Source organism: Tauraco erythrolophus, chromosome 8, assembly GCF_009769465.1.
Source record: "Tauraco erythrolophus isolate bTauEry1 chromosome 8, bTauEry1.pri, whole genome shotgun sequence".
NCBI classification, from domain to species: domain Eukaryota; kingdom Metazoa; phylum Chordata; class Aves; order Musophagiformes; family Musophagidae; genus Tauraco; species Tauraco erythrolophus.
Genome location: NC_141472.1, coordinates 22,596,115 through 22,615,313, shown reverse-complemented (window position 1 = coordinate 22,615,313; position 19,199 = coordinate 22,596,115). Strand labels below are relative to the sequence as shown.

The window sequence follows — 19,199 nt, the reverse complement described above, 5'->3', positions numbered from 1 at the left end:
CAGTTGCTGACCTTTGCCAGGTTTCAAAGGAAGCAGTAAAAAGAATGTCTATTGCTTCTGCTAAAAACGCAAGAAACCATATATGCTTTGTGTGTGAAAGAGATGGGCACAGCTCACAGTCGTCATGAGGTAGTGGCAGCTGTAGTCACAACATGGCTGCCTCGGAAAACGGGCTGATTTGCAGAAGTATGACCATTCTACAGTTACTGCTCTACAATGAATGTTCTCCTAGCTATTCCACTTTTTCCTTCTGCATCTCAGATTCTTACGCCTCCTGACACAAACCCTGGCTGAAAGCAATCACAGGAAGTCTGGTAACTGGCAGATGGTTTTGAAACATGATAAACAAACCAGCAATGTTTTTCACCACCAGTAACGAAGGTCGTTGTCACTCTCTGAAGAGTTTTCTTGGTCTTGATTCTTGGTTTCAATATTCAGCCTCATTTTGCTCTTTTGTACACCGTCGTATGTACAGAACAGGTAGGTTAGACGGTTTGTCTAATTTTGGTTTGTATCTATTAGCAAGGGCTAGTCCAATGCATAATGCCATAATAATAAATTTCATTAATTATCCAGTTGCTAGTAAGTGCCTATGTCTGACGCAAGCATTATTTTCTCCTTATCTTGTATAAATCTTTCAGGTATCCCTTCCAAGTTGCAATTAACAGGTGTTTCAAGGGTCTGGGTGGCTGCCAGACCTCTAGTCTATCTTTTAAGTGTGTGAAGGTGTTCCAGAAGGCTTAAGCCATATTTCTTCTGCACATGCCACATCACCGGGTAGGAGAAGCAGCTGGAGGTTCCTCATCACACAACACCCACACCTGACAGAGTCACCCACAGTACCTCTGTTCTGGAAGATGGAAACAGAACGGCTGTAATAGCAGTCCTATTCTTAGTAAATCTGCATTTCAGTTTCTTGGTTTCACAGCACAGATACTGTTTGATCCCTATTGCTCATTCTGTCACATGCTGGAGGAGAGACATAGTTTCCAGTGGCTCTGCTGCCTCCTCTCTCACAGTCAAGAGTATTTCCAACTTTTTCTTTGGACAGTTTAATGTCTAGCTAAGTCTCTGTGCCATTTATTTAGGAGATAATAATGTAATTTTATGGTAAAACTGTCACAGACTCATGTACTTAAAGAACAGCTTCCAGGTATCGGGAGATTGTAAGCATCCTTATCACATCTTCGTGGCTCATTGTGACCCACCTTTTGCAATCCCTAACAAATGGAGCATTAAATCTCTTGACATCTGATGCCCCATGGCAAGTCTTAATCCAGCTGACTCACAGATAAAGAGATTTTTGAAAGTAAGTATTCCAGGTTACAAGAAGTTTAATGGTACATAAAGCGTTTGTATAAAAAGTACTTTTGACTGCATGTCTGACATCACTGGGTGCCATATAGTTGCTTTCTCAGATATTCTAGCTGTTCACCTTTTGTTGACAGAACCATAGAATTCCATTCGAAGTGAGGAATCTGTAGAACAGAATCATATAAACTGTGTTAATATTGGTGTAAGTCAATACCATCTTGCAGCAAAAAAAAAGCTCTCTGTATCTGTTGTTCTCCACTTGAAGATATTTTATCATCTGTGTCCTTCTAAAAGCTAATACTGATAAGATTAATTTCTCCGTGTAAGATTCTTCTCCATGTAAGTACAGTCAGTCTGCTTCCAAAAAGCAGCACAGTTGCAGAGATGTGAAGCACATGCCCATGCAACACAGGCTACGGCAACTCCATTTCACCATCTCCCACCTTTTGAAACCCAAATCATGAGAAAAATGCCAGGTCACTATAGTTTGTAATTTTAACGTAGCAAACTGGAATGGTGAATCAGTAGCATAACATTTACTGTCAGGGCAATATCAGAAAGGATGATTATCGTGTAAGAAACAAACCAAACCAAACCCAACCCAAAACCAAAACACAACACTTTAAGCTTAAGAAGGATTCTAGCTAAAATTAGAGTAGGTAATTATATATACAGGAGAATCTGCATTCATAAGCCTCCATTGCCCAAATGTTTCTGTGCTGGTGGCTGTGAATTATCTCTGGCTACTCGTCTTCCCTGTCCCAGCACTATCACTGCAGCAGACAGCCAGCATCCGTATCCCACCTTGCAGCTGCCGGAACTGTCTCTCTATCACTCAAGGAGGGTATGTTCAATCTTTTTCTAGTGTAGAAACCTTTGGTGAATTGAACTGAATCTCTCGTTTCACTGTTTCTCCTTTACTGAGGCTACGTTGAGATCGGTGGTTTGCCTGCAGTAAGGTAAGACTGAGACCTTTTGACTTCAGTTTTGTGGCAGCCACTTTCAGAGAAGGTGCAAGTTCTATGAAGTCCCTACACCATCTTGAGAACAGCTTGGAATTTCCCTCGTAAATAAAAGAATTGCTCTCACCTAGTAGGTGCTTTTAACTATTAAAATTGTCTTTAAATCTGTTGCAAGGAGAACATATCGATCTGCACTATTGATACAACTCTGAAAGGACATAAAATATTGCTGACTGCTCACCTGAACTACCCGGTACCCCAGCATTTCCAGGTGTCGTTTTTTCACTACAGGTTCTCCTTTCAAGTGACGTGAATCTTTGCTAAAAGCTTTTGAATCAAGAAATTCCAAAGCAATTCTGCAAACAACAAAAACGTGTGTTTACGTTCAGGTCCTACCTAAATAACAAGAAGTGGTATTTCTACTTCAGTGTGGATAGTTGCAGCAAGACTATTACTAGACAAACTTGACAATTAATAGAAAAAGAAAATTAAACAACTTTGTGAAACTAGACAAAACATTTTCTTCATATTTATCTAGAGATACTTGAATGTCACATGATTTAGAAAAAAGCATTTCCTCCCTGCATCTGTTTTTGTTCAAATGGCAAAAACAGCTAACCAGCGTTTTCAAGGCTTACATGTGAAGAGGTGGGAGGAAAACAGTATTCCAATCTCAGGAAACATATTTCAAGAATGCCCTGGCTGCCCTAGTGCACTGGGTCTGGCTGGGACGGAGTTACCTTTTTTCCTGGCAGCCCGTGCAGTGCTGTGTTTTGGATCTGTGGCCAAAACAGTGTTGATAACACATCAATATTTTGGCTCTTGCTGAAGAGTGCTTGCACGGCATCAAGGCCTTCTCTGTTTCTCACTCTGCACCCACAGTGTATAGGCTGCATTGGCAAGAGGTTGGGAGGGGACACAGTTCCAGCTGTGTCTGCAATAATAATGTCTAGCTGTCATTAGTTCCAGAACAGCTGGAACTGCAATATTCCACACCATATATCATCATGCTCAGCAATAAAACGAGGGGAGTTTTTCCAAGGTAGCCACTACTCCAGCACTGGTCTGCTGGTGGTGACTGACTATATTTGCATCAATTGTTTTCTTTTCGCTTTTTGATTTTTTTTTTTACCTTCTTTCTTCTCTTCACTTATTAAACTGTCTTAATTGCAACCCAGGAGGTTTTTTCCTCACTTTTGCCCTCCAGATTCTCTCCTACATCACACTGCAGGGATAAATCCATCACACCTACGAAGGCTAAACCTCATAAGGCTTTGGAAAAAGGAACAGAAAAATAAAGAGCCTACGGATTACAGCAACTGTTTAAGACATAAGCATCAAAAACTTGGTCTAAACTTGGAAGCTTGGAAGAGTTAATGTGCAAGAATTCGACGTACTGACCTCTGAGCTCCTGGTGGCAGAGCCTTTCTCCTTTCATCCTTGATGTCATCTCTCAAGTGTATTCCCTCTACACCATCCAAAGGTATATTCTGAGCCATATAGGAAAGAGGCTTTTTATTTTCATCCAGAACGCACTCAAAATCTGTGAGAAAACACAACAAACCTGTTTACTGACAAAAAAAAAAAAGTGAATTTGATCTGTACACTGGTTACTTCTAGAAAAACTAAGTGATAACCGTAATTAGAGATATCGAACATTATTTATACTATGCAGAACTTTTTAGAAACTGTATTTTACACAGCAGTTTCTTCTTTGCAGTATCTTGCGGCCACATGCCCAGGGGCTTCCTAATCTTGGTGATGATAGTGGTATCAGGTCTCCATAACAATCCTTACAGGATTAACTTCTCACCTATTTCATAGTAGTATGGTGTGAGAACAGATATTCTCGCATAATGGCTCCCTCCCAAGATCTCTGTCAGCATTCTGTGAACGTGCCGTCGCAGTGGATTTATTCGGCTACTGCCTACAAAGACAAAATAAAGAATTCATACATCAAAACTTCCACAGGCAAAGTTTCGAAAATAGCACTTTGTGACACTGCATTTTTGACAGCCAGCCTACTGAATTAAAGCTTTTCCACAGATCTCTGGTGTTATTCCATCATAAATCAGCGACCATGTGATCATCCTTTGGATGGAAAGTGGCAGGTGGCTATTACGCATGAATTTCAAATCCAGACCTTCCACCCCAAGATTTTTCCCATTCACATACTACAAACACTTTAGTTTCAGGTTTCACCTGTTGGATTTTGTTTGCTTTTAATTGTGCTTAGACGCTTCAATAAGTATTTACTTGTTTTGCATCTATTACAGGCACACCACACTATCTGTCAGTCCTCTGTCTCCTGCAGATTCTTTAATACCTTGCTCCATTAACCACCTTCAGCCGCTGAGTTCAATGGACAGCAAAGCAGCTCTTCCCCGTGACAATTAGTGGAGGAGATACTGAGTTTGCGTGAGCTGCATTTTCTGAACTGATCACTATTCTGAAAGATCTCAGCTGCTACACTTGATCACTAGCCTACTTCTCCATCTCTCATCCTTGATGGATCTGATTCTTCTGAAGAAGATGACAGCAGAGAGTTCAAAAGGAGGCAGCAGAAACGTTAATCTTGAAAAATTTAAGTCAAATGCTCAGTCTTGTAAGTAAAGCAGGGATCAAAGTGATCCATCTCCTCCAGCAGACAATCCTAATGATCCTCTTCCTGCCTCTCCATCCTCCATGCCATATACACTGTTTCTGTGTATTTAAATTTTATTTCTTATGAAGAAATATCCCATCTCTGTTACACTAATTCTCATGGGGAAAACTGCTTTGCTATCTGTCCCGCTTTTCAAGAACGGTTGCACTTTTCAAGAACGCATCCTCAGCAGATAGTGGGGTGCGCCTTTCTGAGCTTCTATTGCGTGCTAGCATCAACATGACAGTTTTAGAGGAAGCATCCAGCAGACTGTTGAAAATAGATTATTACTAGTAACAAGGGCAGCTTTTCCTCTCCTAAATTACTTACTGTTACAAAAGACACTTTGGCAGTAGCGCTCATGAAACCAAGGGATGTGAAACTCTGGGCATTCCAGACAGACTGCTCTGTTCAATTTCATGAGGCACAAGCGGACCCTCTGCTTTAGGGTATCAGGCAGGACTGAGTTAAACAAAACAAAAAGATGTGAACTGAAATGTGAAAAATCCAACACATGGAACTAAATGGCTACCTCTGCATTCTTTACTAGAGATGCAAATATCTGTACACTATGGCATTTATAAAATTCATGCTGCAGAATCTTAGAAAGGCTCTCAAAATCACTGCAGAAAAAAGGAAAAATAACAGCTTTGCTCGATATTAAGAACAACAGCAAGGCAGAAGAAAGAAGCAATTTAAACTCTCTTCTGTCATTTAACTTTTAATGAAGTGGTTGAAGGCAAAATGGCAACAGTACATCGATAGCGAACAACATACAGGTAGAGAGGAAGGAAACAAAAATGCTCAGTCTCTTATTTAGACAGAAGAGACTGGCAGGACTCATTTCTTGCAGACAAGAATCTCACAATATTTCTTGAGCTTTATGACTATTTCTAGTAATAAATATCACATTCAGGTAATTCTATTTCCAAGAAAACTGAAAAAAATTTAAATACTGAGTGCAATAAGTTGACTATAAAATTTGTTTTAAATGAGCTTCTCTCAACTGCAATACAAGTTGTACTTTTAAAACAAAGCACAAATTTTTCTTTTTTCTTCATTCCTTCCCTTTTAGCGCTCAAGGAATGACTAGATTATATACAGAGGTCTTTCCAGAAAACTGAATCGTTTAAGGAGTAATTCTACTTCTCAAGTCACATACAGGTCTGCAATTCCATACATACATATTGCTACATAATCAAATTCATCAGAGCGCTAGATATCTACCTTCAAGTTGAGCATCCAATTTGCTTAGGAAAGAAACAGTAAATATTGTCGTTATCAAATCTGGAGGAAAATACCCAGCCACTGCCAAAACATGACCAAGCTGCACCAAGTGGTGAGTTTCAAAACAACCTTTAAAAAACAGACAGAAATCCACGTTAACACAGAACATAAAGTTGAAAAGATTTGTAATGCCCTCCCCCTGGCCTCCCAAATCATCCAAGTTTCTCTCTTAACATACTAAATGAACGCACAGGCAGATTAAGGACTAGCTACCTCTGCTAGCTGCACCGAGACAGTAACTCTTGCCAGGTCTTTGCAGGGGGAAACTAGTTAGTCTTAAAAAAACGTAACTTAACAATATTTCAGTAGACAGCAAATTTTCACAGTTCTGTGAGGCTGTATCATCAATCAAAAAAAAAAAAAAAAGGTCTCTGCACATTTCCTTTACAACTTAGCCATTTCTTTGTGATGAATCACAAAATGTATCCTGTCCCCAAATGATGATTTCCTTGGGGAACGCCACCACAATTCTATCCAATAACAGCACAGCAAATTAATAAGAATTTTCACTTGCTTTTTACTACACTCAAGAAGATACCTTGCTAGTCCCTTATCAACGATAATTTTGAAAGGATGAAGCTAGAAAACCCAACAGAAGCATACATTTAATCTTTGTCGTGGATTAACCCCAGGAGGTTGAGTACTAGTAGTAACATACAGACTCACTTTTTTCTTTGCCTAAAACAAAATTGCCATTCTATTCCCAGTTTTATTTAGTACAAATTATATCTTCCAATGGTACTCATTTATTTAGTGTCAGAATATCTTTGTCTAATGCACTTACTCAAGTTAGAAGTAAGATGTTGGATACAACTCTCGAAGAACTCTTCGTTGGCAGGAGGGTCATAATTCAGAGCAGAGAAAAGGAAGAGAATAAAATAGATTTCAAAGGGGTGGATCTGGAAAAAAGGCATCCTAAATTAAGTCACTGCAAAATATCCTAATATTGCTTTACAATAAAAAAGGGGGTTATAATTCATTCAGAATTGGGAGACTTAAGACTAGATGAACTGTTTTCTAGATTGTTTTCTTTGTCAACTTTTTCTGGAGAAAAATATTAAAAAAAATAAAATACAGAAATCATTAAAATTGCAGCTATGGCTAAAAGTTAAAATCTATTTCATGTCTATCATCCAAGTTAGACTTTAAGAAGCTTTAAAAAAATTTTTCCATTAAATGGTCTTAAAGAAACTAAGGTGTCATAGAATAAAATCAAAGATCTATATAAATACCAGATTGACAAGGAGAAAAAAAAAGATAGCAAGAAAACACAGTATTTTTGACCAAAAAGACAGACTATTGGGGAAATCCGCACAAGACAGAGTAATGTCAAAATATACACCATGTGATGTGACTACTTGTAAAGAAGTTATAAAAAAAAAATTATTTACAATGGTCAAACATAAACCTAAATTCAAAGGACTATGGTTGACCTAACACTGACTGAACAAAAAATAAAAGAAAGGAAAATTAAAGAGAAGTAAGTGAAAATTATATAGATGGAAGCAAGAAGCTTTGAGTGAACAAAGAAAAACATGAGCTCCAACTCACGTACACTGAGGAAAGCTCTTAGAAACACTGTGTGGATTGTGCTCTGAAACACACTAACTACTTACTACCCTGTCCTTTCTTACTGAATAACCTACACAGTAGATAGAAAGAAAAATCGTAATACCTTGTATACATTTTCAACAGTCACAGAAGCTATTCTGTCAAGTAACGAAGGACAGCGGTGGTTTGTTTTTATGAGAAAAAAAGACAACTGTAACACATTTGCCCATGTCATTTGATCTATCAAGCGTTGACACGTAGCCATAGTTTCCTCACTGAGGACTTCTTCAAACCACTCTCCATTCACATGTGTAAGTTCTTCCAACAGAAGATTTAAGTTGTTGGCATTCTGAAGCCTCCAAAATCCACAGTCATTTAGTTTTTGCAGAAGCTTTACACACAGCTCAGAACTGTTTTGCCAGTGCAACTGGTCATAATTATTCCATTTGACAAGAGCTGTAGCAATACAATTCAAATGATGTAGCCTGCATTGAGGCAGAACTGCTGCTGCTTTGTTTATAATGATTTCTTCCACTTGAAAGGAAGGAAGCAGGGCCAGAACACGAATTATTGCAGCAGTATCAGCAGGTATGACACTAGATTTTAAAAAACTGGAAGAGAGACAGAAATAAAACCAGACCATCAGTACTGACAAAGTGCAAATGTTCAAAAAAAAAAAAAAAATTACATGCATGAAAAATCTATTTTAAAAGTCAAAAGATGCACATCAAATATAAAACAAGCAGAATATTAATGACATGGTAGAAATTCACACAGTTAGTGACTACCATCTTTTTTCATTGAGATTAACTTCTTAATTTATTCAAAACTGAAAAAAGGAAGAAGACAGAAGGCATCTCAGTCAGCTGGTGAGGCTTCAAGTGTTACTGATAAACACAGGAGTCCTTAGTAAAGGCAGAAGGTCCACCTTTGTTAATAGAGTCTGTGGGGTTTCTGGGCCTGGATAATTTCTGTGACTTGTGTCCTGGGGAGTACCAGGTTCTGAGGTGCCTGAGGACCATGAAAGCATCATCCACAAAACACATGTACAGCCAGGGCACTGCATTCCTGTAGAGGCTGAGCAATCAAAGCAACAGTGGCAGATGTCTCATCCATGATTCCAGAAACCCTCGCCCTTCCTATGTTGCAAGTGTACAAGCCTGAGAACTAACTAGAGAGTTCTTCAATCAAAAGAAGAGTACTTCTGCTTCACACTTTCACTTATCCCAACCATGGCATTCTTACTGTGTATTTTTCGTTACTCGTTCCTTCAAACATCAAAGATGACATTAATACCAACCCTACCTATGAAGGACCAATCAGAATTTTCTGTTCAAAGCCATTATATTGCAGCAGCCAAGGGGCGAGGGGCAAAAAAATCTATTTTTAAAGGATATTGTATCTATTAGCAGATACTATTGGGTTACAGTCAAGACAATATCCACTTCTTATCCTCTGATTTACATGTTTAATAGAATCAAATACTTTCAACAGTTTGTTACTTCTTCATATTTTATGGAAACAAAACAATTTAACTTCTTAGCTTGTTATTTAAAATATTAAGTAGACAACTGTTTAATACTTAAATAGCTATGTTTGCAAGAATACACACTTACCCAAATAGTAACATTTTTAGTTTGGCAAACAGCTCCAGATCAGGGCAACGCAATGCCACCAAGTACTGCGTTAACTTTACCAACTGTGATAAAGGATAGCTATCCAAGTGTTTGTGCAGAACAGAAGACATTCTGAATACAAAGAGAAAAAGATGGCATGGTATTATGTTAACACAGAAGATACTCCAAAACCCAAAATCCCGCATGAAGGAGTGTCCCCTGGTGCACAGTACCTAGGTGGAGGGTTGCACATACCTGCACTCCTCTCCACCTCAGTTTTGACAGTGTTCCACTAAGACACAGCAGCTTCTCTCCACTTAGTGAATTGCAAAATTAAAGCCCTCGTCCCAGCAAAACAGCTAGTGCACTCTAATCATTTCTGTTGCAGATTTCACAATCAGTTAAATTTAGAGTGCATCAAGAATGGGATAAACTAGAACAGCACAACCAGCTTCAGCACCACTCTACTCACTTAGATAATAGTGGTTGCTACAGCTATGTTCGTCTAAAGCTACAAGAGGGGGCTAGATTTGTAGGGAAAGACAATACCATAAGACCTTCTTTTCACAGTGAGATTCAAGGCAAAGAAGCATGAATTCACCTGGTCTTCTCTCTAATACCACTCTGCTCCATGGTACTACTTGTCCTTTTTCTTCCGAGGATCTATTTGGTTCAGACAACTACATTCAATCCAGTTACTGCTCACAACTTGCATTTAAATCTACTGCATCTGTGACATATCTGATGCTACATTTTCTGTGCTCAAAATTGTAACTGCTTTTCTCTTCATTGTATGAAAGATATTACCTTTCCCTATAAACAACATTCGGTCTAAAACTGCAGAAAATCTGGCCCAGGTTCTTAAAGACACAAGAGCTGATAGTTCAAAGTAGGGCACAATGACTTCTGAAGAAACAACTCACAATCAGTAACAGGATCTCCTACATAGGACATATTCTCTGCAACTTACTATGTTGTCATTTGTCTCACCGGTTTATAGTAATTGTTAGAGGCTAAGTTTACTCAAACAGGATCACCTATTTGTAAATAAGCCAAAAACTATATTACATTAACTTGGCAGGGCTGAAATGCCCTTCTAAGAAATTCCTAAATTCCCTCAATTACTTCTAGGTCAAGCTGTGATAGTCTAAAATCTGTAATAGATAATTATATATTATGTATATTCATTTGTGTGCAAGTGACACACCCTCCACTCCCAACTTGCTGGATGTTACATAGTTTTCCTTACTAAATGGAAATAGTTTACCTAGAGAATACAACTTCTTAGAGTACAAAAAAAAATTACTTTTTGAGTAGATGAGAATTTCTGCATTTCATTTTCTGCATTGTCTTCAGTATTATCAATACTTGATGACTGCTAAATTCTTCTGCCATGCACGCTGCAGTTATCAGCAACCTAAAAAGGAAAAGAAAACATCTATTTTCCAAAGAAAAAACGCTTCAAATCTCCAGCAAAGACTGCAACCATGTTCTTTGTCTAGGAGGGAAAGAACCACTAGACTACCTCAGGAAATACAGGAAAACAAACTCCCCCAAACTAGAGACCTTTGTTCTGCGGACCGTTCTTCTAAACAGTTCATCTGCATGGCATAGATAAAGAGAAGCGAGTGTGTTAGATCACTACATTTTGCTCTGATGCTAGAAACCAGCAAGTCCAACAGTTCTGAAAGAAGACAAGCAGTAGGGAAGGTACCGTAAGATACTAAACAGTTCATGATCATCAGTAAGCTACAGATAACGGAATCAAACATGAGTTGAACTGGTTCTGGGGCAAATAAAGCCAATGACTTTTTCTACCTCCCACTGATTTTTACCAAAAATAAAATAGATTTTTTAAAAAATCTAGGAATTTCTTTTGGAAATAAGTTAGCTATGGAAAAAAAACAACACAGGCTTGCAGTATATCCAGATCTCTGAACAGAGGCAAATGTTCATGAACAAAAGTCTGAAAAATATGACTAGTTGTAATTAATACAGCAAATTCTGCCTAAAATGGCAGACTTTGAGAGACTCATGACTAATACCACCCCCAAATAGGATTTTGTAGCACAAGAAAAACAGGCAGAGAAAAATCTGCCACATAATAACATGCTCTAATTGCTAAATAAATGCTGAAGCATTCCCTGCTGATGACCTTTCATATAGAATAAGATGTACAGCAAACTGGGACAGGACAAGACTCAGACTGTTTCAGCTACTGCCATTCTTAAAAAGGAAAAAGCAACACATACCACCGCATATATTTCTCAGGGGAAAGACGGAAAAGTCTACCTTTCACTGCCAAAGGAAGGCTGTAGTCTAAGAGACAGAGCCACAAGGTAACAGGCCTTGCATAACAGCATTCACACACCTCTTGATTACTGGATCCAGCTTTCTATGCAACTTTTTTAAGACAAACTGCTATGACAGTGTTTCCATAATGAAATAATAAGTTGCTACAAAGTTACAACTAAGAAACGCAACGCTCCTGTCGCAGACAGGCCAGAAATTCAGCCAAACACCGCTACATTTTTAATTTCTACGCCAGACTATGTGTATATCAAAAATAAGACAAAACTATTAATAAACTTACCTTTCTCTTACCTTGGATCCTGCCATAGGCCCAAGAGTGAAAAACAATTTTGCAAAGGTTTCAGGATCATAACAATCATCTATAGTCTCAGCCAGCAGCTGTTTAGCAACCAAGCGGAATTCAGCACTGTCAAAACCCAGCTGCTCGTACAGTCCAAAAATAAGACTAATACTGTGTATATCAAGATGGGAGGCACTTTTAAGGAAAATCTTGTTGCATTTTTCTAGCAATGGATGATATCTCAGTTTAACATTTTGAAGAAAGTGTACTATTCTTTGGCATAGTTGAAGTGGACTTCACCCTTTTCTTCCAAGAGCTGTTCAGCCTTGTGTAGCAATCGATCTCGAAAACTCTGTGAGATAACATCAGATATGCTGATCATCAAAACTGTCAAGATCCTAAAAAATTCAAAAGATTTTACACTTACCTATGGAACACGATAAGTAATAAATTTTAGATTTCTTTAAATAAACTACGCAAAGAAAGGAACGTTAGTCAGGGTGTTGCTGGCTTCTGTGTAAATAGGAATTTTAAATCTAATACAGAAAAAACAGATGAATAAAAACCGTTTCTCCTACTGAAGTCAAAATTCTGCTTTCAGTGAATTTCTGAAACGACTGGGATTTTTCAACCATCTCTTACAAAGTTGTATGCAATGAAAGCGTTTGCCTAAGGCAAGACCCAGACTTGCCTGATTCAAATTTGCAAAAAGATCTTTAATGTTCAACTGAAACTAAAGAAACTCAAACAATTATCAAGTGACAGAATGGGGAGAAGAGTCATTGTCACTCCTAAAGGAGTCATTCCTAAGGGAATAAAACTTATGACCACAGGGAGAGTCATTTCTGTAAAGAAACACAGTTCCATTCAATGAGTTTCATAAATAGGCTTCTCACATCTGCAAAAATAAGAGTTGGGACTGCTGGTGTGGTACGAAGCAGAAAAAAGAGTATCCTTTGCTATAATGGCCTAGGTGGAACAGAGTCAAGGAAAAGAAGCTTGGACTTCTTTGATTAGAGCTGAGTTTTAAGTAATTTTAATATTAGAGTAATGCACTAGACGTGCTAGCACAGGAATTGATTAATTCAACTTGATCAAAAAAACCCACCACAACCCAATGCTCTAAGGATAAATAAAAATAACATAGCTTTAAGACTCCTTATTGCCATTCACAATAGTAAACTAAATCTATGTCTTAGTAGAGAAACTATCAATGTGAAGGAAGAAAAACATCTTCTGGTGAGTCAATAGCCTCTAAATTCTAAAAAAAATCCATATAAAATTTAGAATCAGGATAAAGCAATATATGCTGTTTTTCCACTGTAAGTCGAATATTAGTTTTAATTAAGTGTTTAAATTGGTTATAAAGAAATTCTTTGCAAAATCATTGGGAAAATGCATTCACCTAAGCAGATCTGTCCATGAAAATCAATGTGTGAATACAAATCACCTCTTTCCCACAAATCCCAGACTGAAGAAAAACAACCTCCAGTTGAGAAAAAGGGAAAGTGTTCAACAAAAGCATCCCAGTAATTGTGTCATATTGCTTCTCCTGCTACTAAACTTCATTCTGACACTTACCTTATATCCTGTATAGAATCCAGTTTCATGTCCACAATATGAGCTACTTTGCCAATTACGGGACTGAAATGTCTGCGTTGCTTGTATAAACACAGTGCAAATTTAGACAGAGCTGGCAAACTAAGCCTGTCAAGACATCAAAGACAGACAGACAGAATATTTATCTTTTATTTCTAGTGAATAACTAAAGACAAAAATCTAGTTCAACAATTATATAAAAGACAAGGTTACATTCAAATTATGAAAAAAGGAAACAAAATATCTTAAGTATTTTCCATTTGGTCACCTATAGTGATACCTTGCACTTAGCCAAAACACCCGGGTATTTCATATTAAAGCATATCGCGCATATGGAGCTCTACAAAACCCAGAAGTTCCTCATTTAACTGGATCAGCGTAAGAAAGCTATAAAGATTACACTCTCAAGGAATAATGTGAAATAGTTAAAATGAACATGAGCAATTTATTACCTGAATGTCATTTTGTGTTCAAGCTACACTGAATTTATTTACTTGTCAAGATGCCCCAGATGTTAAGCTGGGAGAGACAATTCTGTGATGCTGGTGCCAAGAGTGACACTAGCTTCTGCCATTAACAGAAAATGTTACAATCCCCCCCAAAAAAAAAAAATCAAAACAACTCAACAAAACAACAACAAAAAAAAACACACAAAGGGAAAATGTTGATGTTTAGTAAAAACAAAAGATTTTTACTAAAATTGAGATTAGCAGAGTTCTAACAACTGTTTTAAGAATTGGACAGCAAGCGCTAAGATAAAACGGTAAATATTAAAATCTGCAATTTACTTCAAGCACATAAATCTATACAGACATTATATTTCAAAATCTCAAGTGTCAGTCCCTGTGGCTGCAGTATCGGAATCTCTCAAGCATTTGTGTACCAAAGTCCATCAATATCCAAAGACTCCAAATGTCTAAAAATAATTTCCAAAACCTTCAAAAATACAACTGACATTCAAAATACCCACATGTAAAACATCTCATAAACACTCTTTGAGAACTGTGTAGACTCACACGAAGCAGATCACGCTTGCAACTTATACCTTTCACAAAGCACAGTAGTACCATACTTGCCTTTCTAATCTTTTCCACGCTTCTGTAACAAGGACTTCTGCTAGAGAATCGTGGTCTTCAACATTGAGCCTTCAGAAGAAAGGCATAATAGTTTGAAGTTTGCTTCGAAAGTTATAAAGAAACAAGACATATGTCCCTTCATTATTTATCATAATATTTTACTTTTCTGTCGCCCCCTCCATTCAAACAGATTATAAACATTTGTGCATTAATAATCGTAACTCCATTTACTGGGTGTGCGGAACAGATCAGTTCTGCCTGCATCTCAAAAACTGAGGCACAGGACGTTGCCTGTGTCACACAGTCAGAGGATGGAAGCTGAGACACAGCAGTCTCCCAGCTCCCTTATAGGATGGCTTTGTAGTCAAAATTCCATCTCTTTTTATTACCAAATAAAAAAATGTACAGATATTGAATTCAATATAATGCTGCTTACCTGAGAATACTATACAGGGTGTCCACTACGGCCTCATCTTCCATGTGTTCCACCTTGTTTTCTGCTAATACGCAAAGGGTAAGAAACTGGGAGTGATTTCTTATATAATCGCTAGTCCTTAAGAGAAGCGGCCTCTTCTTCTGCAACTGCCACAGCATGTTCAAAGCAATTCCCACATGTTTTTCAGAAAGCTTGGCCTCGTTCCTTCCAACAAGGCTGAACACTTCGTCTTCATGGGTGCAGCTCTTTATCTGGCTCAAAAGCAGGTCACTACTCACAGTCCGAGCTTGGTAACGTCTCAGCGTAAACAAGCAAACTTGCCTCAAACAAAGCATTTTGCTCGGCCCAACAGCTGCCTTTAAAGTGTCTTTGACAGATTCTTCTCTCACTTTTCACAGTAAACCATGTTGTTACAAAGAACAAACTCAAGTGTTTGAAAAACAAGAGATGATTTTTCTTTCATCCTGTATAGTTGCTGTATTAAAAAAAATTCAACTCTGAGGTACCTGTAATGAGACAGAATTAAAGCAGTTAAGTACAGTCATAATTACCAGTTAAAAATCAATGTCTCTACCTTTTAATCTTCTGAGTAAAATAAGCTTGAGAAAAACCTACAGCCTGGATTCTTCTCAGAGAAGCTCCCTATGATGAACACTGACATGTGCTCACAAGCACTAACTAAGAAAAGTTGGGCTGGAAGGGACCTTAAAGATCACCTAGTTCCAACCCCCCTGCCATGGGCAGGGACACCTTCCACTAAATCAGGTTGCTCAAAGCCTCATCCAATCTGGCCAAGAACACTTGATGGGGCATCCACAACTGCTCTGGGCAACCTGTTCCAGTGCCTCGTCACCTTCAGAGTGAGAAATTTCTTCCTTAGATCTCATTGAAATCTCCCCTCTTTTCAGTTTAAAGCCATTGCCCCTTGTCCTACCACTACACGCCCTTGTAAAAAGTCCCTCTCCAGCTTTCCTGTAGGCCCCCTTCAGGTACTGGAAGGCTGCTATAAGATCACCCTGGAGCCTTCTCGTCTCCAGGCTGAACAGTCCCAACTCTCTCAGCCTGTCTTCATAGCAGAGGTGTTCCAGCCCTCAGATCATCTTCATGGCCCTCCTCTGGACCCGCTCCAGCAGCTCCATGTCCTTCTTATGTTGGGGACTCCAGAGCTGAAAGCAGTATTCCAGGTGAGGTCTCACGAGAGCAGAGTAGAGGGGCAGAATCACCTCCCTTGATCTGCTGGCCACACTTCTGATGCAGCCCAGGATACAGTTGGCTTTCTGGGCTGCCAGTGCACATTGCCGGCTCATGTTGAGGTTCTCATCCATCAGCACTCCCAAGTCCTTCTACTCATGGCTGCTCTCAATCCATTTTCTGCCAAGTCTGTACTTGTGCTTGGGATTGCTCTGTCCCACGTGCAGGACCTTGCACTTGGCCTTGTTGAACTTCATGAGGTTCGCACAGGCCCACCTCTCCAGCCTGTCAAGGTCCCCCTGGATGGCATCCCTTCCCTCCAGCGTGTCTACTACACCACACAGCTTGTCCACTTGATAAGTTTTCAGATTTAGAAATCTGCCTTTAAAAGGCACATGTGCTATCATGCTACTATTGTGAAGGTAAACCTGAGCTTTTTAACATGCAGGCACCGCGTGACTAAGCAAAGTGAGGCTTGCTGTCACTGGACCACTCCATAAGCCCAAACTGGAGTCCAAGAACTGCCAGAAAATACAACTATTGGTGGTAAAAGGAAGTGAGACAGCAAGAGGCTCTTGAGCCGGCATCACTGTATTCCTCTGGTTCTATATAGGCATCCATCCCACAGTGGTATCTACTGTATCCTGTTTATGAGCCTTTCCACTCTGCTCTCTTTAGTATGTGGTCTATGTCTTGTAAACACATAAAGATTTTGTTATGTGGCTTCTAATCAGGAAGGTTGACCACCTCTGTAATACAGGATATTGAAAAGTCACAACGCATCAGCTGAAATACCCCACTGCACATAAGAAAAGCAACTTAATTCCCCAAATTATAGTGGAAGCTACAGCCTTATCTATTGAAATTTGCTAAGTACCAATTTGTTTTCTTAATATATCCCCAATTCGTACACAGGGCTAACAACTATGTATTCTACAACCTACAAAATTGGTTCCAAGCTGCAGAGCACAAACCACTGGTGGCAAACGTCGTTGTACACCAAAACGGGCCCATCAAATTCCCTTAACTCAGAGATTAAGGAAAAGTCTAGAAGTCTTGCTTTAGGAGATACAATCATTAACTACAAAAACTATCAACGTACCATTCCTTCAGCAAACTTGAATGCTCTTCAACTGCAGGCATGATTCCATCAGCATAACATTATCAAGGTGATGGCAGCAGCACGCATTAGGTCTACTGAGAAAGAAAAAACCTTATTTGAGCAGTCTATGTAAGTTACTGAAATCATTCCACCAAATTGGATACAGCTGGATTTCTTTTGATGTCTGCACAATCAGCTTCAAAGAATAAAAAGTCACTGACATATTGTACTACACTGTTGTTGCTGACACTGGGGCAGATACAAGGAAAGCTAAAATGAAGTCATTTTAATTTATAATCTGTTATAATATGAAATGTTTGCCTCCCTATGCAAAATGAAAGCATATAAAAATAAAAGGTACAAATTTTCCAGATATTATATATTAAGTTATATATTAAGATATATTATTATATATCTTTTGTAACAGCAATTCGCTTCACAGTCCCTTTTCAGAGATTACTTTTATTGCTTCTGTTTGTTCCACATGATAGTTGTCTTTACAAAGAATTTATTCCACCTTATCACTGAGAAAAGTTGTGTGACATTATTTATTCCATGTAATCTCCATAGAAAATATTTTTGGCTTTTCCCTCTTAGTACACAGCCACATGCTTTTAGAGACTTCTTATGAGATTTTTTAATGCATATTAAATAAGCTAAAATACAGATCAAAGGTTGTTCAAGCAACTGCTAAATCACAATCTAGTAATCTTCCATAAAGTCTGAAGTACTAAATTCACCACATTTATCAGACCATTTGACAATTTTTTTATCCCACAGATTTTCTAGTTAATTAAAAATACTTCTTCTGTTTCCTTTTGCCATGTAGATGGAGCAAATCGGATATAGTGGCAAAAATCAAAAGAAGTGATTGACTGTTTCACGAACAGCTTCTAAGCAGAAGCCACAATACAGAGTTGTCAGAATCATTGAACTACACAAACTACCTATTTTAAAGAGAGTAAAAAAGATTTCCCCTCTAATGACATGATAGTAAAGCTTGAAAACCAGTACAAATTTTTAAACCTTTTTTGTATGACCACATCCAGAGCCCTAGCTGCAAATGAACTTTTTTTCTTAATCCTGTTTTAGAGAATTAAGACAGTATCAGACAAGTACCTTTAAGAGAATACTGATATATTTAAATTTTTAAGATTTCCTGTACTGTATTACTGCTTTTTATTAGTGTATTTTTGTCTTGCTTACTGTTCCTCTTATTTTCATGTGTCCATCTGATGGAAAAACAGTTACAGTATCAATTCACATTCACTCCTCACAGTACTGGCACGCTAAGCTGCCAGCAGACAGGACGAGGCAGTTAGCTGAAGAGAATACAAAAACTTCAGGCTCAAGTAATTTCCTCGCCAGCCCAGGTAAGGCATCTTTTCCCCTTCTCGTTCTGCAGTGGACCTTGCATCCCCTATCCTAACGCCTGCGAACCAGGATCTCTATCTAAAAACAGACTGCAGGAAGTTTCCAAATATTTCTCTTTCTGGAAGGTATTTAGCAAACGCTAGTGATTTACCACAAACTTGTATGCAATTTTAAACTGTAATTAATTCTAATATATTATTAAAAGGAAACCAATAGAAAACGTGGGATGTTTTGAAACTTGCAAATACATAGATTAAAAATAGGAAACTCGTATCTGCTTGAAGAACTGCTTCTAAAGTGTTCTACTTACCACGCAAAATATACACTAAAAGGACACGAAATTCTTTAAAATCATTTCCTATCAGCTGAAACACAGTAAGCATTTTCAAGGCCGTGTTACAAACTACAGTGCGCCAGAAAGCCTTCCGCAAAGGAGAAGGCGTGGACGCCCCCT

The 19,199-nt window shown here is 38.4% G+C and overlaps 1 protein-coding gene across 1 annotated transcript; it reads right to left on the bottom strand.

Annotated features, from left to right (window-relative positions):
* Positions 1-1,331: 1,331 nt before the first annotated feature.
* FASTKD1 (FAST kinase domains 1) lies at positions 1,332-17,449 on the bottom strand. The gene is given in 16 exon segments (XM_009981869.2): positions 1,332-1,478; positions 2,518-2,632; positions 3,678-3,819; positions 4,090-4,203; positions 5,251-5,382; positions 6,148-6,276; positions 6,992-7,106; positions 7,883-8,369; positions 9,375-9,506; positions 10,681-10,791; positions 11,968-12,244; positions 12,247-12,365; positions 13,549-13,674; positions 14,643-14,711; positions 15,079-15,584; positions 17,372-17,449. Coding segments are annotated over 15 exon segments (2,493 nt in total). The 5' UTR covers positions 15,414-15,584; positions 17,372-17,449; the 3' UTR covers positions 1,332-1,388.
* Positions 17,450-19,199: the final 1,750 nt, after the last annotated feature.